Here is a 22,292-nt window from a genome sequence, read left to right on the forward strand (position 1 = left end):
TGCCCTGTGTTCTTTTGACTTCCTCTTTGGCCCTGGCTACTGGGTCATCTGGTAGCTCTTGGTTCCTGGTTCTCCTCATACTGCTACCTACAGCAAAGTGCAGTACGCTTTCTCCAGTTGGTATCAGTGCTGGTCACACCTGCAGGGGTCAAATGAAAAGGTGGGCAACCCTCATGTTGTTTGCTCTTCATTTTATTTATTTATTTCTAACATTTATACACTGCTTGATTATTTAAAAAAACTCAAAGCGGTTTGCAAAAAGGTAAAATAATGCAATCAAGGCTTCACTTGACCTGATTATCTTCCATTTTAAAAAAAACTTGTGTGTAGAAAATGCAATTTGTCTGCATGGGATGAACTGATTCATCTGCTGCCACAACCGAAAAGAAAAGTAGTGCCTCAGTCTCAGTTTAGGAATTTGTGCTTCTTAATTTTTTATACTGCAGGGTCTATCAAACTCCCTGCCACCAAACTTAAGAGTTCCTCAATGTGACCCTTTTCTACTGCTACCATTTCCTTTAAATGGTATTTAAAGGAATGCCTTTAAAGCTGCCTCTGACCATGATAAAATACAATTAGGCATGAAATGGACACCAACATCGGATGAACTAAATTATGTTTACTAGAGGGATACATAACAGGATACTGATATTTATAAAGGCATTTTAAATGCACTCAATTACAATTTCTAAGCAGTTAAGATACCGTTACTGAAACTAGCCTCTAAGTGGCTTTTATCTCAGTCCAGTTTCCCAAAGTCTCCACTCCAGCCAAAGCCACACGTCACAACCCAGTCCAGCTGCTGGGGCAAGGCCGGATTTAGGTTCGATGAGGCCCTAAAAGCTACTGAAGGTAATGGGACCCTTTATATGTCCAGCTATCCTTTGTCAACAACAAATTGTCGCTGTTTTTTGTGTGCTATATGGTTGTTGTTGTTGTTTAGTCGTTTAGTCGTGTCCGACTCTTCGTGACCCCATGGACCATAGCACGCCAGGCACTCCTGTCTTGCACTGCCTCCCGCAGTTTGGTCAAACTCATGTTCGTAGCTTCGAGAACACTGTCCAACCATCTTGTCCTCTGACGTCCCCTTCTCCTAGTGCCCTCAATCTTTCCCAACATCAGGGTCTTTTCCAAGGATTCTTCTCTTCTCATGAGGTGGCCAAAGTATTGGAGCCTCAGCTTCACGATCTGTCCTTCCAGGGAGCACTCAGGGCTGATTTCCTTAAGAATGGATAGGTTTGATCTTCTTGCAGTCCATGGGACTCTCAAGAGTCTCCTCCAGCACCATAGGAGTGCTATATGGTGTGTGTATATATATACCGTGTTTCTCATATTATAAGACATGTCTTATATTTATTTTTTCCTCAAAAAAACACACTATGGCTTATTTTCAAGGGATGTCTTATTTTTTTCCTCCTCCTCCTCCTCCTGCCACGGCCGGCATTGCTGCTGCGCCTATCACTATGTCTTATTTTCGGGGTATGGCTTATATTCCCTGAATGCTTAAAAATCCTGCTATGGCTTATTTTATGGGTATGTCTTAAAATATGAGAAACAGGGTATATATATATATATATATATATATATATATATATATATATATATATGGTAATTTATGGACCTACACAACACAAAACACTGTTGCTGTATGTAGGTTTTATTTTATTTGTTTTTTATCTTATATTTTGGAAATGTACATCCAGGGTTTTTTTTCTTTAATTTTTTTTGGGGGCCCCAAGAGAGTGGGGCCCTAAGCTATAGCTTGTTTAGCTTATACATACCGTAAATCGGGCACTGCGCTGGGGACAACCTGCCTGTGACCCCAAAGCTCCTCTGGCTGTAGTTCTGGCTGCTGATTTAAAACACCTGATTGCACAGCCTTCTTTAGCTAAGACCTTTACATAGGGCAGCCACTTGGCCAACTACAGCCACCAGCTCCCTTCTTCTGAATGTCACCAGCAACAAATAGCTACCAAGCTGGGTAAGAATAGCTTCATCTCCAGAGCTCAGCTATCTGCTCTCCCCTCAGTTGCTTCTGGTCTTTGCTCAAATCTCCCTCATCAACTGACTTTCCCAACAGTTAACTGCCCTTTCTTCACTGACTAGCATCTCCAGCCAATCAGAGCCTCTTGCTTCCCAGGCCAATCAAAATGGTGTTACTTGATCCATACCCCCTTCTATAAATATTAAAGTCATCAACACTCTTTCCTTTCACAGCTTGTCACCAAGCAGATACTGTAGTGTTAACCAGGCCCACAACTTAGTAACAACACAAGGCCTAAAACTTGGACCGTTCCATTCTGACATCAACAGGGGTCCTTTGCAAAGCACAATAGCCAGCCAGGCAGACCTATATGCACAATATTTCTCCAGAGTCTGAGGGAAGGGTTGCAGCTAGGCTTCCTCCCTGACAGCCTAGGTTTTCTGTGTAGGGAAATGCATACCCTCCAACATTTCTCCAATGAAAATAGGGAGGGACGCCCCATTCCATAATGATAATTTTACTATTTTTACCCCACACATCTTACTGGGTTGCCCCAGCCACTCTGGGCAGCTTCCAACATATAGAAAAACATAATAGAACATTTAAAAAACTTCCCTATACAGTGGTACCTCGGATTACAAATGCTTCAGGTTACAAACTCCGCTAACCCAGAAATAGTACCTCAGGTTAAGAACTTTGCTTCAGGATGAGAACAGAAATCAAATCGTGCTCCGGCGGAGTAGCGGCAGCAGGAGGCCCCATTAGCTAAAGTGGTACTTCAGGTTAAGAACAGTTTCAGGTTAAGAACGGACCTCCGGAACAAATTAAGTTCTTAACCAGAGGTACCACTGTACAGAATTGTCTTCAGACCGCTCGAGGGTTGGGTAACTCCATACCCGCCAACATTTCTTCAATGAAAATGGGAACATCCTAAGAAAAATGGGCATTCCATGATCAAATCAGAAACCAGGACGGCTTCTCTAAATCAGGGACACCTGTGGAAAATATGGACACTTGGAAAGTCTGGAAATGTTTGGGGAGTTCTCATGCACAGCTGAAGTGATGAAGTCTGGACAGGCTGACGTTGGAGGCAGGCCCATGAAGAGGGGTGGGAGGCAGCTAGATACACTTGGCCCAAGCCTTGGAGGGCTAATTTGGATGGGGGCCCCCACTAGGGCCTGCCGGACTTACACTGCCATGTCAAGAATGTGCCCCTCGAAATGCCTGTCCATACGCACTGCAAGTCTTTGATAGGGAAATCTGGACCTGTGTTACTGCATACTACTGTGTAGCGTCAGACTAGGGCTTCAGACAAGCTCTGCACAGACCTGCTTGGAGGGATGCCAAACTGGCTTCCAACTTCCAGCTTAACCTCACTTTGCTTGGCTGCCTTCAGATGCAGTGGAAGATGCTGTCCCATCCCCAGTGTTGAAGTAAGATTCAGTTGCCAACAGTGTCAGCTTCTGTATTTGGAATGGCAGGGATGGGAGTCATTTACTTTTTCAGCGCCAGCAGTAAAATGTCTAGGACCAGTCATGGCTACTTAAAACCACCATCCCTGGGACTCCTTAAGACCTGTGTGTCCCAAGGGAAGACAGAGGTGGAGAATTCCAGGCCACAAAACTGGTACTGGCAGCTCCTGAAGTAGACCTGAGAATATTTTGTACTGTTCATTTGTGTTAATATTTTAAAATTGTGGTTTTGAAGAAAGGCGGTATGAAAATGCACTATAAAAAGAAAAGAATGAAAGGAGTTGGAAGAGGGCAGTGGGTAAAGGGCAGTTTTTGCTTCCTTCCATCCCCGCTGTTATTTGCATATCAGATGTAGGCACTAGAGCCAAAGGTTTCTCACCCTGGGCCAGAGTACGTTTGTCAAATGTAAACCAAGTCCCTCAGAGACTTGGCATTGGCAGGATACTGGTGTGTGCAACCAATGCAATAGGATTTAATTCCCCCCTGTTGTAAGCCAAAAATGGCTTATCTTCTGAGTTAGCCAATAAAACTCAGAGACAAGAGGAGTTAGGAGTCCGTTTTGTTTATTGCAAAGCAATAAGGTTACAGTCGAATCTTTTCGGAAAACTGCAACCCCACCCAAAGATCGGGCAGTGGTATTTATAACATTTCAGACAAAGGATTTCAATTTAACCAATCACATAAATCATTACATCATTTTATATTTAATATTCATCATCTCATTTCATATTTAATACGTATGTCATTACCTAATCTAATACGCATGCGCAATAAGCATTGCTAACTAAACTTTGATTCTTACCAGTGATCTGTTACATATTGTTAGTTTGCATGTATGGGAACCTGTGTTACGTGTGGATGTAACAATTTATGTTCTAGTTTATGAATTGCTTCTTTGTGATTTACGTATTAGCTGACCTTCTATCCCAGTAGGGACGGCTTCTTGCTGAATCATCAGTTTCTTTAAAGCAGCAGGTTACCATAATTCACTAATATAAGCATATTCCAGGATTTATAGGGATTTACATTATCACCTTAATTGGGGCCCTTTGGGCCCCTGCATAGCTGCCAAGTACCCCGTTTCCCTGGGAAACCCCCGTTTTTACTTACCTTTTCCCGGTGGTCCCCCGTATCACTTCGTCTCCCGTTTTTCTCCTGCCGGCGGCCATTTTTTTCTTTCAGATTTGTCCTTCTATGGGCACTAAAAATGGCCGCCGCCGGCTTCAAAAATCGCTTCTACGCATGACTGGAAGCCTCTGAAGTGTTTGCTTTGTCCACTCCTCCAATACCCCGAAACCAGAGCCACCTTCAGCTCCTCTCATCGTCCCCTGTTTCTGCCATGACAGGCAACCTGGCGGGCCGCCAACTCTTTGGCGGGCTGTCAACTCTGCCCCACAGCATTCCGTTTGGACGGCGGAGTCACCCCTCAAATGTGCTCTGCAACATGAGCACAGAGGGTTGTGAAAGCACACCCCAAATTCTGTGTAGAAGATAGATATTGGTTTGTCATAAGACCCTCTTGCACAACATTCTAAGCAAGAGGGTGGAAGGGGGGCCTCAGGGGGAGCCTCACAATCCCTGGCTTAGGAGCCTGGCTCCCAATGATCAGTGAATATGTGAACAGAGTACGGTTGAGGAATGTAAATGAAGGTTTATGTAATGAGGAATGAGGGTGGCAAGTGAAGAATAGGATGTTGGGGTTGGAAAAGGTGGGGCTCTTGGAAGCAGTAGCTACAGTAGTAGACCTGACATTGTGAGGACGTGGGGTACTTTTGAACCTCAGGAGAAAAGGGGGGAGAGTGGGATGCTACTGGTGGACAGGCCGTGGGGCAGAAATTTGGAATAATTGGAAGAAGAAGAAAAAGGATGGAAAAGGAATGTGTACACATTTTGTTTTTGTTTTTTTTTAAAAAAAATTTTTATTGGATTTTACATACAGAAAAAAGAAAATAAGAAAATACAAAAGATATAAAAACAATATCATCAAATCTTGTTCTCCAATATTCTTCACATATTAAATGACAATATGATAAAAAAAACAAAAAGAAAAAAGAAACCCAAATTAGTAATCATACTGTATAACTTCAAATCTAAACATTTCGGACTTCCTCATTCCCCCTTCTTGAGTTCTCAATATTTCACTAGCTATTGCAGTTTCCAACTCTAAACTCACATTCTTTCTTCCAAATTATAACTTCTTTTTTACTATTAACCCTTCACACTTCACATTGTGGGTTTTTTACCCAATATTCTCCACCCTTTACCCAAAAATATTCAAACTTAACTATCAAACTCTTTTACCCCCTTTTTATTCCCACCCACAAAACTAAATCTGGAATGTGTACAGATTTTGAGGGCAATGTCTATCTTCTACACAGATTTGGGGTGTGCTTTCACAACCCTCTGTGCCCATGTTGCAGAGCACATCTGAGGGGTGACTCCGTCGTCCAAACGGAACGCTGTGCGGAAGAGTTGGCAGCCCGCCAGGTTGCCTGTCATTGGCAGAAACAGGGAACGATGAGAGGAGCTGAAGGTGGCTCTGGTTTCGGGGTATTGGAGGAGTGGACAAAGCAAACACTTCAGAGGCTTCCGGTCACGCGTAGAAGCGACTTTTGAAGCCGGCGGCAGCCATTTTTGGTGCCCATAGAAGGGCAAATCTGAAAGAAAAAAAATGGCCGCCAGCAGAAGAAAAACGGGAGACGAAGTGATACGGGGGACCACTGGGAAAAGGTAAGTAAAAACGGGGGTTTCCCGGGGAAAACGGGGTACTAGGCAGCTATGCAGGGGCCCAAAGGGCCCCAATTAAGGTGATAATGTAAATCCCTATAAATCCTGATGATTCAGCAAGAAGCCGTCCCTACTGGGATAGAAGGTCAGCTAATACATAAATCATAAAGAAGCAATTCATAAACTAGAACATAAATTGTTACATCCACACGTAACACAGGTTCCCATACATGCAAACTAACAATATGTAACAGGTAGGTAGCCGTGTTGGTCTGGATCGAAGTAAAATAAAAAAATTCCTTCAGTAGCACCTTAAAGACCAACTAAGTTTTTATTTTGGTATGAGCTTTCGTGTGCATGCACACTTCTTCAGATACAGTGAAATGGAAGTTTCCAGGCACTTATGTAGAGAAGGGGTGGGGAGGGGTGGGGATGGGGAGGGGGGATCACTCAGAAGGGTGGTGGAAATGGGTGATTGACTGACTGATAGCTGTTGATGACCGCAAACGACTGCAAATGGTTTTGCATGAAAAAGCAAGGGTTGAGATGGCTGAAGATCGCTTATCATGTATAATGAGATAAGAACCCGATATCTCTGTTCAAACCAGGTCCCTCCATGGTTTTGAGCTTGGTGATAAGTTGCAATTCAGCAACTTCTCTTTCCAGTCTATTTCTGAAATTCTTTTGTAGTAAGACAGCTACTTTGAGATCTTGTATAGAATGTCCTGGGAGATTGAAGTGTTCTCCTACTGGTTTTTCTGTCTTCTGGTTCCTGATGTCAGATTTATGTCCATTTATCCTTTGGCGTAGGGTTTGGCCTGTTTGTCCAATATAGAGAGCTGAAGGGCACTGTTGGCATTTGATGGCATACACAATGTTAGAGGATGAGCAATTAAATAGTCCTGAGATGGTATGTTGGATGTTGTTGGGGCCAGTAATGGTGTTGTCTGGTAAGAATCACTGGTAAGAATCAAAGTTTAGTTAGCAATGCTTATTGCGCATGCGTATTAGATTAGGTAATGACATACGTATTAAATATGAAATGAGATGATGAATATTAAATATAAAATGATGTAATGATTTATGTGATTGGTTAAATTGAAATCCTTTGTCTGAAATGTTATAAATACCCCTGCCCGATCTTTGGGTGGGGTTGCAGTTTTCCGAAAAGATTCGACTGTAACCTTATTGCTTTGCAATAAACAAAACGGACTCCTAACTCCTCTTGTCTCTGAGTTTTATTGGCTAACTCAGAAGATAAGCCATTTTTGGCTTACAACACCCCACTCGTGAGCTGATGATTGGGGGGAGTTAAATGCTGCTGCATTAAGCAGGATTCATGAAAACCCCTTTCTGATCACAAAGGTCACATCAGGTGATTGACGGGTGGCCAGCCATCTGTGAATTTAGCCTGTCACACCAATCCTGATAAGGATCTGACTCATGGAGCTAGATAGGTTCCTCACCTCTGCTTTAAAATGTATAATATAGGTAAGCGTGTCAAGGAGCCCTGATCTGATCAGTGCAATGTGTGAAACGGCCCTGAGTCACCAACCCCCCCCCCCCCCCGACCAAGAGCGAGACAACCCAAAGCTAGGTAATAATGGCAAACACAGTACAGTAGTTCATTAAGGGCTTATTCACACCTACCCTTTACCCCGCTCTTTCCAGGCCGAAGTCCATGCTTCAATGCTCCATGCCTGAGCATTTGTTTGGGATTGTTGGGGTTGGTTTTTTTTTTTTTTTGCCCTGACCTTTCCCTGCAAAAACCTGCTCTTTAGTGCTCAATTAAAGCAAACATCAATTCATGTTTTCCACAGATTCCTGTTTTCTCCAACTGAGCTTTAAAGAGTGGGCTTTTGTGAGGAAAGCTCTGGAGAAGAAGAAAAAATGGTAATTGGACACACAGCTTTATACTGCAGACTGTGGTGGAAAAAGCGGGGGAAAGGTAAGTGTGGCTAAGCTTTAACAGTTTTGACTATTTTGACCAAAGTTCTAGTTACTGGTAGGTAGCTGTGTTGGTCTGACGTAGTCGAAACAAAATAATAATAAAAAATCCTTCCAGTAGCACCTTAGAGACCAACTAAGTTTGTCATTGGTATGAGCTTTTGTGTGCATGCACACTTCTTCAGATACACTGAAACAGAAGTCACCAGAACCTTATATATAGTGAAAGGGTGGGGAGGGGTATTACTCAGAAGGGTGGTGGGAATGGGTGATTGACTGATAGGTGTGGTAAACCTGTTGACGACTGTTAACAACTGCAATTGGTCTTACAGGAAAAAGCAAGGGGTGAGATGGCTAAAGATAGCTTTATCATGTATAATGAGATAAGAATCCAATGTCTTTGTTCAGATCAGGTCTCTTCACGGTTTTAAGTTTGGTAATAAGTTGCAGTTCAGCAACTTCTCTTTCCGGTCTATTTCTGAAATTCTTTTGTAATAAGACAGCTACTGAGATCTTGTATAGAATGTCCTGGGAGGTTGAAATGTTCCCCTACTGGTTTCTCTGTTTTGTGATTCCTGATGTCAAATTTATATCCATTTATCCTTTGGCGTAGGGTTTGGCCTAATTGTCCAATATAGAGAACTGAAGGGCACTGTTGGCATTTGATGGCATACACAGTGTTGGAAGTTAAGCAATTAAATAGTCCCGAGATGGTATGTTTGATGTTGTCAGGGCCAGTAATTGTGTTGTCCGGGTGTATGTGGCAGCAAAGTTGGCATCTGGGTTTATTGCAGGCTCTGGTACCAGTGTCCATGTTAAATCTGGTGGTTGTATTATTGTGGGTGAGGAGTTGTTTAAGATTTAGTGGCTGTCTGTAGGCAATGAAAGGCCTTCCTCCCAGAGCTTGAGAAAGAGAACTGTCATTGTCTACGAGAGGTTGTAGATCTCTGATGATGCGTTGTACTGTTTTAACTTGGGAGCTATATGCGATTACTAGTGGTGTTCTGATATTTTCTTTTTTGGGGGTCTGTCTTGCAGCAAGTTCTCTCTGGGTATCAGTCTGGCTCTGTTGATCTGTTGTTTAACTTCATTGGGCAGATATTTTAGTTCTAAAAAGGTTTGCTGTAGATCTCTTAGGTGAGAGTCTCTCTCTGTAGAGTTGGAACAGATGTGGTTGTAACGTAGGGCCTGGCTATATACAATGGATTGTTTGGTATGTTTGGGATGGTAGCTAGAAGCATATAGATATGTTTGTCGGTCAGTTGGTTTACGGTATAAGGGGGTGTCTATACGCCAATCCTGTATTTTTATAGTAGTGTCCAAAAAAATGTATTTCTTGCATAGATTGGTTCATTGTTAGGTTGATGGTGGGGTGAAAGTCATTGAATGTCTGGTGGAAGGTGTCCAGGGTCTGTTGACCATGTGTCCAGTTAATAAAAATATCGTCAATGTATCGCAGGTACAAGAGAGGTTTGAGTGGGTAGGAGTCTTAGGAGACCTTGTTCTAAATCTGCCATGAAGATGTTGGCATATTGTGGGGCCATGCGGGTGCCCATTGCTGTGCCACTGATCTGGAGGAACAGGTCATCACCAAATTTGAAATGGTTGTGGGTAAGGACAGAATGGCAGAGTTTGGTAGCAAAGTCCACTGTGATTTTATCTGAAAGGGTGTTCCTTATGGCTTGTAAACCATCGTTGTGTGGGATGTTGGTATACAGTGGTACCTCAGTTTACGACAACGATCTGTTCTTGGGAGCCAGTCACTCCCCGAATTCGTCGCTCGCTGACGGCACACTTCTGCGTGTGTGCGAAGCACCAATAGAGCACTTCTGCACACACACACGCTGCGCAGATCGCTTCTGTGCATCCGCGCACGCAGAACCAGGATGTAAATACTTCCGGGTCCGCGGCAGTCGCTCTCCGAGTTCATCGTAAACGGAGGCGGTCGCAAACCGAGGTTCTACTGTATAGAGATTCCACATCCATAGTGGCTAGTATAGTATTGTTAGGAAGATTATTCAAAGATTGCATTTTCCTCAGAAAATCTGTGGTGTCACATACGTAGCTGGGAGCACTGATGGCATATGGTTTCAGAACAGAGTCCATATAGCCGGAAACACCCACTGTAATAGTGCCAATACCTGAGATGATGGGACGTCCTGGATTTCCTGGTTTGTGTATTTTAGGTAGAAGATAGAAAGTTCCTGGTCAAGGTTCCACTGGTGTGTTTGTGAGGATCTGTTCTTGGATGTGTGGGGGTAGCTTCTTAACAATCTTGTTCAGGTTTTTGGTATTTTTGTATTCTTGTGTGGGGTCTGAGTCCAAAGTTGACCAAAGTTGTTTGGGCTTGTATTGTGTTACTTTATATGGGGCCCAATACAATCTTGTAACACAGCCTCCCTTCCCCACATTAGGATTCTAGAACCCTCCCACCTTGTTCCCAAAGGTGAGAAAGTGTGAACTAGGCTTTGAGAAGAATGTGGGAGGACTCTAGGACCCTGCAAGAGCCCTCATGCCTCCTTCCTTCCCAAAGTCCAGCGTCCACACTTACTGGGCTTTGAGAAGACACCCCTTCAGCTCAGTGCCCCGTGCATGCCCACCACTCACACTGCCCTAAATCTGCCCCTGACCCCACCCAGGCAAGCCTGTCTCAGCAGACAGCTACATGTGGGATTTGCTGAGGATCTAAAGTCCAATGTTTATACACCTGAATATCCTGGCTGTGTCTAATTTCATTTTTCTTTGATTTTTAAGTTGGGCTTTTTCATTATTCCAAACCTGCCCTGCTCCCTCAATTGAAATTTGAGCACAGGCAGATAGGAGAGATGTATTATATTATTATTATTCTTTATTTTTCAGTGTTACATTTACACACACCCCAACCTTTCGCCAAGGGGCTCAAGGTGGCATTTGTGGGTCTCCTTTTCCCCTCGGTTATTCACACAACAACCCTGTGGGGTGGGCTAAGCTGAGAAAAACAGTTTTGACTAATATATACAATTTTGTATGTTACCTTCACTAGTATATGCACTGTTGTGTGCATATGTATGCAGATGTATATGCAATTTTGTAAACTGGTTTGAAGAACAGCATCACAAAATACAGATAAGTGCAAATTTTGAAGGATGGCTGTGTTTCCGTTCTCACATTGTTTCATAAGGTTTTGGATATATTTGGCTTTAAATGTGAAATTAATTGAATTTCTGCATCATCCCTACTATGTACGGTAAATAAGCAGGCTGTTAGGTTGAGTGGGGTGGTCATCTCAGGCAGTTGATTTGGGGTGTCATGAAAGGGCAGCAGATTGTTAGTTATGTAATTTATTTTTATTGCTTTTGTTCTGCCAGGCAGGGGGAGAGGTCAGATTTTCTGCTTCTGGTGCCAAAAATAACTCAACCCAGTTCAGGGACTGTGCACCTGGCTGCTCCATTTCAGGCAGCAAAATATATTGGGCTCACCAAGGAAGTGTGTTTCCCTCCCAATTCATAAAAGCGCCATTGTCTTTCTCAGAGAGATGGGAAAGGGTCTTCAGGATTGCTTGCACACTCTCATCCACTGTCAGTGGGGCTTGTCCCTGTAAAAAAAAAAAAACAGACTAGAGTGACACAAGGACTTGTAAGTATATTTTTTAAAAAGAGTGACAAACAGCATGGGTATCATCATCACAAAGTTTGACACTAAAGTCTCCAAGGTAGAATTCTTGTTCCATTTTCTTTGTCCCACTAGCAACTGATTTCCCAGGGAGCCAAATTCATGGGAGATATGTCTATGATTAGGCATGTAACAATGTCCAGAGGCAATTTAACCTGAATGCCAGTTGCTTGCAGGGAGGGGAACAGAAAGAGAAGGCTATTGCCCCTCATATCTTCCCCCCTGGTTTTCTGGAGGCATCTATAAAGCAGAATGTAGTGTAACATAGTTATTCAGTGGCAAAGGATGTTTTGATAGCCACTAGTTTTTATGGGCAAGACTTATCCATCTAGCAATAGCTATCGGCCACAACAACTACCGTAAGAGAATAAACTCCTTGCCCAGGGAGCAACCTCTGCAGATAATGGTAGAGCACTGCAATCCTTAAGTTACCTGGAGCATCTTTCTACGACGATTGGGTGTCCAGCCAGAATTCAGCAGAGACCTGGAGTTTGAATTTAAGCACACCTAATAACATATTAAAAAGCAGAGACATCTATGGAAGTGAGAGTTGGACCATAAAGAAGGCTGATCGCCGAAGAATTGATGCTTTTGAATTATGGTGCTGGAGGAGACTCTTGAGAGTCCCATGGACTGCAAGAAGATCAAACCTATCCATTCTGAAGGAAATCAGCCCTGAGTGCTCACTGGAAGGACAGATCCTGAAGCTGAGGCTCCAAAACTTTGGCCACCTCATGAGAAGAGAAGACTCCCTGGAAAAGACCCTGATGTTGGGAAAGATTGCGGGCACTAGGAGAAGGGGACGACAGAGGACGAGATGGTTGGACAGTATTCTCGAAGCTACCAACATGAGTTTGACCAAACTGCGGGAGGCAGTGGAAGACAGGAGAGCCTGGCGTGCTATGGTCCATGGGGTCAGGAAGAGTCGGACAGGACTAAACGACTAAACAACAACAATAACATATTGAATTGTAGCCAGAGTGTGTGACTCTATTTCCTTCCTGGAGTAGATCATTGGTCCAATGGCTTTCCTCAACTGTTTTTTTCTTTTAATTATTCTTTTGAAGCACCAAAGAGAGGGGAGTTATTGCCATTCATGTCTTCCTTGCTGATTTTGAAACTAATTATACACCTTGATCCTTACTTCAATGTAAGGTCAAATGAGTTAAATACAGTAAATATGCATAGAGTTCACAGATTCCTCCACAAATCACTTACCACTGAACTTCCCATATCTGTCTGCACAAACCCAGGATGCAACGCAATGCACAAGATTTCATCTTTGTCAAATCCCAGGGACTGGCACCGTGTAAGCATGTTCAGAGCAGCCTAGGAAAGAGACATATCAGAAGCAAGGGGATGAATAATGCAGCTAAGGATTGGTGAGAATTTTGCCCCCATTTTTCATTTTAATGTGAACCTATTTGATTTCCTGAACCAATATTTAAACTGAAATGCAGCAATCCTTTGACATTTGTGATTCTCTGAATTTTGTGGTGCAGTTGTCCAATTAAAGCATGAGTAAAGGTAAAGGTTCCCCTGACCATTAGGTCCAGTCGCGGACAACTCTGGGGTTGCAGCGCTCATCTCGCTCTATAGGCCGAGGGAGCCGGCGTTTGTCTGCATACAGCTTCCGGGTCATGTGACCAGCATGACTAAGCCGCTTCTGGCAAACCAGAGCGGTGCACAGAAACGCCGTTTACCTTCCCGCCGGAGTGGTACCTATTTATCTACTTGCACTTGACGTGCTTTCGAACTGCTAGGTGGGCAGGAGCTGGGACCGAACAATGGGAGCTCACCCCGTCACAGGGATTCGAACTGCCAACCTTCCGATCGGCAAGCCCTAGGCTCTGTGGTTTAGACCACAGCGTCACCCACGTCCCAAAGCATGAGTATCATAAAGCATATATTAGGAAGAATGCATACAATAATGCTTTGGGTGGTGAAAATAATGTACAAAAGTGTGTTGTATTAGGTGCGATTGCTTGGGAAGTCCTACACAAAAATGCATATTAAAAATCACAAACAGATGGGGAAATGGGGAAAACTGAAAAAAGATGAAAGAATAAGAAAAGCCGACATTGAAAGATTCGTCCATTCCTAGAATGCCACCCAGTGCCATAGGAGGGTATGAGTTTAAAAAGGAGGCTTCTGTATTACTGAGATATGTTTTAATGCTCTCACTATTAACAGGTTATTTTTATTTTTTTGTTTAAATCTTAACATTGATGCTGTATTTTCTGATTTTGTTGTTTTATTTTTGGAAACTATATTGTTTTCTATGAATGAATGTATGAATGAATGAATGAAATAAGCTTTGCAGTAGAGATTTTATGCTGTAATTTATATTGGCAGAAATCAGTAATGGCTCATTCTTTCTGACTGAATTCCAAGTGAGTTCCTGTTGTTTTTTGTTTGTTTTTAACACCATTTACAGCCATGGATGGTTTCTACTAAAGGGGGTGGGTCCTTGGTTTGCTGTTCTTACTGATAATGCTGCAGGCACACACACACACACACACACACACACACACACACACACACACACACAAAAGAACCTAGGGAAGCCTTTTTGCTGCCATCTTCTGGCTAATGTATTTTAATGCACTTTTCTTTCTTTCTTTTTTACATTTCTGTGGAGCAAGGAATGGACACCAGCTAATAGTTTGACTCTTTGGATTAATTGTGAGTGAAGCCAAATACATTCATTGGCACCTCTAGACAATGAGGGGATGTGGGAAGATTTTCATGTTGAGAGTACCATTGTGGGGTTGCCTATGTCTTCCTCTTCTTGCCATTGTTTATTAATTTAAATAAATCATTTTGTTTGATCACATCTCAGGTGCTCACGTGAGTGGGGGCAGTTATCAGACATCTATTCTGTGGTCCCAGGTCCTCCGTAGTGGGGGCTGGATCCCTCCCATGGCCAGATATTTACTTACCAAGATAGGCAAGGGTCAGGGAGGCATATTGTGGACTGCATTATTTTAAGACTATTGCCAACACCCTCAGGTGAAATTAACATAAAAATCAATTTCTAGCTTCTAACTTGCAGTACTTCTGTGTCCACACCTTGCTGCAACGGTAACTGACCACATGTGCCAAATGCCACATGTAGACATTTGTGATAGAACCACCTTCACTGGACACGTTGACAATGGCAGCTTTGCTGCAGCTCATCCCATTCTGGGGGCTTTCCCGAGATGCCTTCCTCAGCAAGGGCAGGAATGCCTGGAGAAGGGGAGAGAAAAGAATTGCACACAGTTGCATCCTTCATGTAAGAGGACTGGGCATCTTGTCACCGGTTCAAAGTTCAGTGTGTGAGTGAAACTGAGCCCAGCAGTTACTTGCTGGTGGTATACCAGAGTTCTCTCATGGTTCGTCCAGGAGGGAGCTGCAACACCTGGTTCAACAAGTACAACCTTCCCCTATGATCTCCACAAGCCCAAAGGATGCACTGTTAATGTCAGTTTCTCATGAAGCTGTTAAAGTTCTGTTCTGCATCCTTTCTCTATGAAAACAGTACAGTTTCTAAACATTAGGGGCTCTGCAACATGGCCAGGAGGTTCTGTGAAGAAGGTACAATAGGATGGCCTTACCTGGCTCAGCATCATGGGGCCAATCACATTGGTTTTGTACACCTCAGCCATGTTCTCTGGTGTCTCTGTCTCAAGAGAGCCTGGCTTTAAAATCCCAGCGTTGTTAATAAGAAGATTCAGCCCAGCTCCTTTCAGCCGCTTGGTGACTTTAGTTGCTGCAGCCTTGATACTGGATGGGTCACAAGTATCTACAGCAGCAAAGAATAAATCCCATTTTTTAGGTAAGACCCTTCTCTTCTTGTCACAGATCAACAGAAGCCTTTTTGTGTTGATAATATTTAGAAGGAAGGATCTTCTCTATAATACTTATGTACACCTCATATTTGGTTCTTGAGAATTAAAGTCCTTCTATAACTTTTCCTATAGTTATTGTCTCCTCGTTGGCCAGAGTCCTGTAGATGTTTTGGTATGATATCAGTCAGTGAATTGCACATTATTTATTATTATTATTATTATTATTATTATTATTATTATTATTATTATTATTATTATTATCAACCTATCTGGTTGGGTTTCCTCAGCCACTCTGGGCGGCTTAAAGCATATATTGAAACATAATAAAACATTAAACATTAAAAACTTCCTGATACAGGGCTACCTTCAGATGTCTTCTAAAAGTTAGCGGGTATGTAATTCTTTATCTCCTTGACATCTGAAGGGAGTGTGTTCCACAGGGAGGGCACCACTACTGAGAAGGCCCTCTGCCTGGTTCCCTGTAACTTCGCTTCTCGCAGTGAGGGAACCAGCAGAAGACCCACGGAGAAGGACCTCAGTGTTCAGGCTGAATGATGGGGGTGGAGACACTCCTTCGGGTATACTGGGCTGAGGCCATTTGGGGCTTTAAAGGTCAGCACCAGCACTTTGAATTGTGCTCAGAAACGCACTGGGCTACTGCAATGTGCTCTACGTGGGGCTACCTTTGAAGTTGATTTGGAAATTACAACTAATCCAGAATGCGGCTGCTAGACTGGTGACTGGGAGTGGCTGCTGGGACCATATAACACCGGTCCTAAAGGATCTTCATTGGCTCCCAGTACATTTGCACTTGGTAGTCCCACACAGAGCGCATTGCAGTAGTCCAAGTGGGAGATAACCAGAGCATGCACCACTCTGGCAAGACAGTCTACAGGCAGGTAGGGTCTCAGTTGGGGTACCAGGTGGAGCTGCTAGGTAGCTGCCCCGGACACAATATTGACTGTTACCTCCATGGACAGCTGTGAGTCCAAAATGACTTCCAGGCTGTGCACCTGACTATTTAACTATAGTCCCCATTTAAATTTTGTCAGAGTTTGAATTACAGTGGGACAACTTAATATTCCATTCTTTTATTCCATCTAGCTTTTAAATTTACTAAGGGGTGTATCCAATTCTATTCATAATCAGAGTAAGGTAAAGGTAAAGGGACCCCTGACCATGAGGTCCAGTTGTGACCAACTCTGGGGTTGCGGCGCTCATCTTGCGCTATTGGCCGAGGGAGCCGGCGTACAGCTTCCAGGTCATGTGGCCAGCATGACAAAGCCGCTTCTGGCGAACCAGAGCAGCACACGTAAACACCGTTTACCTTCCTGCTGTAGCGGTACCTATTTATCTACTTGCACTTTGATGTGCTTTCGAACTGCTAGGTTGGCAGGAGCTGGGACCGAATAATGGGAGCTCACCCCATCACAGGGATTCAAACTGCCAACCTTCTGATCGGAAAGCCCTAGGCTCTGTGGTTTAACCCACTGCGCCACCCGCATCCCAATATCAGAGTAGACCCATTGAAATTAAGAGACCAACATGAGTGATGTCCATTAATGTCAGTGGGTCTTCTCTGAGTATGAATAGAATTGGATACACCCCTTTATCTAATGTGGTACTTATGTGTTTTCTGTTATTGCTGTTTCTTGATGCAATTGTTTTCTTCTTCTCCCTTCTTACTTAAAACCCCAAGCAAGCAAGCAAACAAACAAACAAACATAACCCTTTGTCTGAAGGGACATATAATGATGATTGATAACAGCCTAATTTAGACCCCAAAACTATGATTTACAAAAATTGTGTTCCTCTGTTGATCTTGTTCAGCTGTTAAAGCTTGATGAGAGATTCTGTAATGTGACAGCATACTTGGATTTATTCGTTATTCGTTTTTCTTTTATAATTCAATAAACCCTTAAACAAATCTAACTAAACAACATAAATAGGGAATGCACTTTTATTTGCTAAAAAATAATATTTTGAAATGACCTTGAATATCAACTGTTGGCCACAACACTGTGGGAAAAGTGAATTTCAGGAGGGGGTGGCAAGCACATACTGTACCTAGTGGGATGATTTCCACTCCCTGGTGCTTGGCAGCCAAATTCCTCAAGTCCTGAAAGATACAGAGAGCACAGACTTAGAATGGAACAGCAAGTCCTGAAGTCTGAATTATTTTAAATGGGATAGGAATTGAATACTTTTCCAATACTTTGGCCACCTCATGAGAAGAGAAGACTCCCTGGAAAAGACCCTGATGTTGGGAAAGATGGAGGGCACAAGGAGAAGGGGCACAGAGGGCACAGAGGACGAGATGGTTGGGCAGTGTTCTCGAAGCTACCAACATGAGTCTGACCAAACTGCAGGAGGCAGTGGAAGACAGGAGTGCCTGGCGTGCTCTGGTCCATGGGGTCACGAAGTGTCGGACACGACTAAACGACTAAACAACAACAGGAATGGAAAAGATCAAGTCCCATCCGGTTTTGATTTTCAGCATTTGCAAAAGTGTCCTGCAGAAAGTATGTCAGCTTAAACCAGGGGTCAGCACACTTTTTCAGCAGGGGGCCGGACCACTGTCCCTCAGACCTTTTGGGGGGCCGGACTATATTTTGAAAAAAAATGAACAAATTCCTATGCCCCACAAATAACCCAAAGATGCATTTTAAATAAAAAGACACATTCTACTCATGTAAAAACAGGCTGATTCCTGGACTGTCCGTGGGCCAGATTTAGAAGGTGATTGGGCCGCATCTGGCCCCCGGGCCTTAATTTGGGGACCCCTGACTCGTGCTTTATAAAGAGATCTACTCTGAGTGGCAAGTCCTTGGGTGGGTTTAAGGTCACGCAAACTATATGGAAGATGGAACAATCTTGTTTTCTTCTGCTCCAGAGGTAGGACCCAAACCAATGGATTCAAGTTACAAGAAAGGAGATTCCAACTAAACATCACGAAGAACTTTCTGATGGTGAGAGCTGTTCAAGAGTGGAATGGACTCCTAGTTCAGAAGGTGGTGGATTCTTCTTCATTTGTGGTTTTTAAGCAGAGGTTGGATAGCCACCTGTCAACATGTTTTAGTTGAGATTCCCGCATTGGAGGGGGTTGGACTAGAGGACCCTCATGGTTGCTTCCAGCTGTACAATTCTATGATTTATACAAGAAAATGCTGAGGGGACACTTCTTTAAATCTCGCACCCACCCATTCATAATTTAATAAGATGAAATAATGCAATTCTAAGCAATTTGACACAGAAAATGAAGTTAATGTGTTTGACTATTTAGTGATATTCATCATATGGTATGTATTTGGGAGTGTTTAATCTGACTTATTTTTGTAATTTCCAACACCCATTGAGACAATTCTGTTAAATGCTCTTCAAATCACTGGGTGAAAGGAATCAACCATTTTCCTTCCAACTCCTCTCTTAATTCTGCAAAGAAAAGGGTGTGGGTGTAAAAGAAGTTACCGTACTAATCTGTGCTTAAGTAAACCTGTGCTCAAGGTACCACCCTCACTCTAAGAATGAAAAATATAAAAAGCCTTGCCCTGGGCACTATCTTATGGACACCATGGGGGATCCCCTTGTTTCTATGCTCATCCGAATGCACAGCCTGGGGCTCACCTGGGCAAGTGGTCCATCTGGATCCCGGCAGGTGGCAAAGACATGTTCTGGACAGTTGTTTTTCCGCACCAGTTGCCTAACCAGCTCCAAGCCAATGCCCCGATTGGACCCAGTCACCAGGACTCTGCGTGCATTCAGCACAGCCATCTCTCTTCCCAGCCTGCGCTGAACAGATTAATCCCTTTGTTAGCCCAACCACAGCACCAAATGTAGCTCTCAACTTATCTAGCAAGGCTTACATAAGCTGCTTGTTCTTCTGTCAGTTCGTGTTCCCCATTTGGCAGCAGCCCAGTGCCTTGCAAGTTCCCACTTCAAAAGAAATAGGAGGAAAAACTAGATTTTTATTGAGTCTCACTGTAATACAAGGAAGCAGGTGCTTATTCTTGGTTTTTTATGTGAGAAGATAAAAGAGTGTAGTTTTCTCTGCCATCTGTGAAGGACAAAAAACCCCACGTACATGACTTACAATTTTTTTCTACTTACGAATGTGTGTTCGGAACACATTAAATTCGTAAGTAGAGGTACCACTGTATATTAAGTGAAATAGAAACATCATCACCTGACCCCACCCCCATCCATCTTCCCCCCATCTACCTATCTCCCCCTTTTCTTCCCAATGTCTCAACAAATGAAACTGATTTGTAAAAATGTTATGAGAGACATTGCACATATTTTTGTAAATCAATAAAATCTTTAATAATAATAATAATAAATACAAGGAAGCAGGATAACTGGGGGAGGGAAGTTGGCAGACTGAATTTAGAAGTTCTCATCTTCCTGTGTCTGACTAAGAAAGCTCGGTGGCACCCAAGGATGGATATTTTAAGCACTCAAGTCCTCCCACCAAAAGGTTACATAAAGTGCTTGGCCCCTGACTCCGCTCAGATCCTGTGTCTGACAAACTGGCAACAGACCAGATACAAAAAGACAAGAGTGTAGTCAGACAGGCACTCTGGACTTTAAGAAGGCTGATTTCAAAAAGCTTAAGTGAGATCCCATGGTCAGAAATACTCAGAGATGAGGGAGTCCCAGATGGATGGGTGAAGTATTGCAGACAATATCAATAAGAAAGAAAAGTAGGAGAAACCAGTGTGGCTGCACACAGAGCTTGCAGATGAGCTAAGATTTAAGAAGGGCATGTACAGTATAAGAAATGGAAGAAAGAGGAAATCATGAAGGAGGAGTATACACGAGTCGAGTAGCCAACAGTTGCAGGGTGAATGTCAGGCAGGCCAAAGCTCATAATGATCACAGGCTTGCAAGATAGGTTAAAATTAATTAATTTTTAAAAAGAGGTTTCTTCAGGTATGTTTGAAGCAAGAAGAAGAACAAGCAAGTAGTAGGTCCTCTGCATGGAGAAGATGGAGAAATGTTTTGGATGACAGAGAGAAGGCGGAACTGCTCAACACCTGCTTTGCCTCTGTCTTCACTCAAAAGGAAAGTGGTGCCTAACCTGCTGATAACTGAATAAACAATGCAAGGAAGGATCTGAAACCCAACAGATGAAAAGAGGTGGCTCCTCGTGTTGTGCCCAGCTAACCCTTTTAGAATAGGCAACTTGTCATAAAGCAGTTCCTGGAGTTCTCTTTAGCCATCACATCCAAGGTGCTTTAAAATGTACAGTATGAGACTGGATATTGAATAATATGGAAATGGGAGTGGAAATTGGCCAATATTTGCTTATTTGTCTCATGTCTGGAAAGGAAATCATTTCCGCAAATATGATCTGTATTCACTGTTGTTTTCACTCCACAAACAATACACAGTGGATGATACTTTTTCTCCATTTGCATTGTGTTTCCTTTGCATTGAAATAAATGGTAATGAGGACATACTTACCTAAAATTCCACCACAGCCAACTATGAAATGAATATTGTAGTTTTTGTCATTTTTTTCTTTGCTGAGAGAAGATTCCATCACTTGGCCAGATTTGAAGGAAAATCTACCCTTCTGTATGCAGGCCTTTTTGTATATAAACCTGTCTCTGACATGGGTCTCTAATGGCCCTGCTCAGATGAAGAATCATGCATTGCAAGAACCACGTGTGTCTGGAAACAGCTTGCTTGTAGAGTCTGTGATTCTGATTGTAAGTACAGTGGTACCTCGGTTTATGAACACAATTGGTTCCGGAAGTCTGTTCATAAACTGAAGCGTTCATAAACTGAAGCGAACTTTCCCATTGAAAGTAATGGAAAGTGGATTAATCCGTTCCAGACGGTCCGCGAAGTAAGCGTTCATAAACTGAAGCGAACTTTCCCATTGAAAGTAATGGAAAGTGGATTAATCCGTTCCAGACGGGTCCGCGGAGTACTTAAACTGAAGCGTTCATAAACTGAAACATGGGTGTAATTGGTTCCGGAAGTCTGTTCATAAACTGAAGCGTTCATAAACTGAAGCGAACTTTCCCATTAAAAGTAATGGAAAGAGAATTAATCCGTTCCAGATGGGTCCGCGGCGTTCATAAACTGAAAATTCATAAACCGAGGTGTTCATAAACCGAGGTTCCACTGTATTAGGATGAGGCAAGCTACCTTTCTTCTTTTGTTCTGTACTTGGCTTTCCAAATATATATTTATATTGAACATTCTTAACTGTATTTTATTGGTAAAGAGTTCTTACTACAAAGGTGGTGGCAGTACAGCTGGACAGGGTTGGTTTTCCCCAGTCTACTGCTCACACCTGCAGCTTGGGATAAGCAACAGAAATCATGTACAGTACATGCTGGCAGTGGTGAGAGGGAAGAGATAAATTCCATATTATTTACATTGTGAGCATGGAATAACACATTTTTCATGCTACTGATCTGAGATATAATGAACAACCTTTAAAAGACAGCCTTAAAATATGTATTGAATAAAGAAATAATCTGTTTAGGAATACATGCAGGGCTTGGACTTAACACTAGACACGGTGAGGCAGCCACTTAAAGTGACACATGCTGCGGGTGGATTGATAGCAGCAGTCTTTCTGCCATTCGCCCTGAGCCCACTAAACTACCGTACCTTGCCTACACCTGCTAAGCTAGTTGGTTGTCCTCAAGTGTGTTGCTGAGT

General features: G+C 43.0%; 1 protein-coding gene across 6 annotated transcripts; it reads right to left on the minus strand.

The window, feature by feature from the left end:
- Nucleotides 1-11: 11 nt before the first annotated feature.
- On the minus strand, nucleotides 12-19,403 carry LOC118085998 (uncharacterized). 6 transcript variants are annotated; one of them, XM_088671048.1, is made up of 8 exons: nucleotides 19,239-19,403; nucleotides 17,682-17,733; nucleotides 15,381-15,568; nucleotides 14,854-15,012; nucleotides 13,000-13,110; nucleotides 12,214-12,288; nucleotides 11,589-11,704; nucleotides 12-139 (listed from the first exon to the last, which is right to left on the minus strand). In XM_088671048.1, the coding sequence occupies exons 1-8, from the start codon at nucleotides 19,383-19,385 to the stop codon at nucleotides 124-126; spliced, it is 864 nt and encodes a 287-aa protein (XP_088527174.1). In that variant the 5' UTR covers nucleotides 19,386-19,403; the 3' UTR covers nucleotides 12-123. The 6 variants fall into 6 exon arrangements, with proteins under 6 accessions (XP_088527174.1, XP_034973090.1, XP_088527176.1 ...); XM_088671050.1 differs by lacking the exon at nucleotides 12-139 and adding an exon at nucleotides 5,980-6,113; XM_035117199.3 differs by lacking the exon at nucleotides 12,214-12,288.
- Nucleotides 19,404-22,292: the final 2,889 nt, after the last annotated feature.

Source organism: Zootoca vivipara, chromosome 6 (genome assembly GCF_965207765.1).
Source record: "Zootoca vivipara chromosome 6, rZooViv2.hap1.1, whole genome shotgun sequence".
Classification (NCBI taxonomy): Eukaryota; Metazoa; Chordata; class Lepidosauria; order Squamata; family Lacertidae; genus Zootoca; species Zootoca vivipara.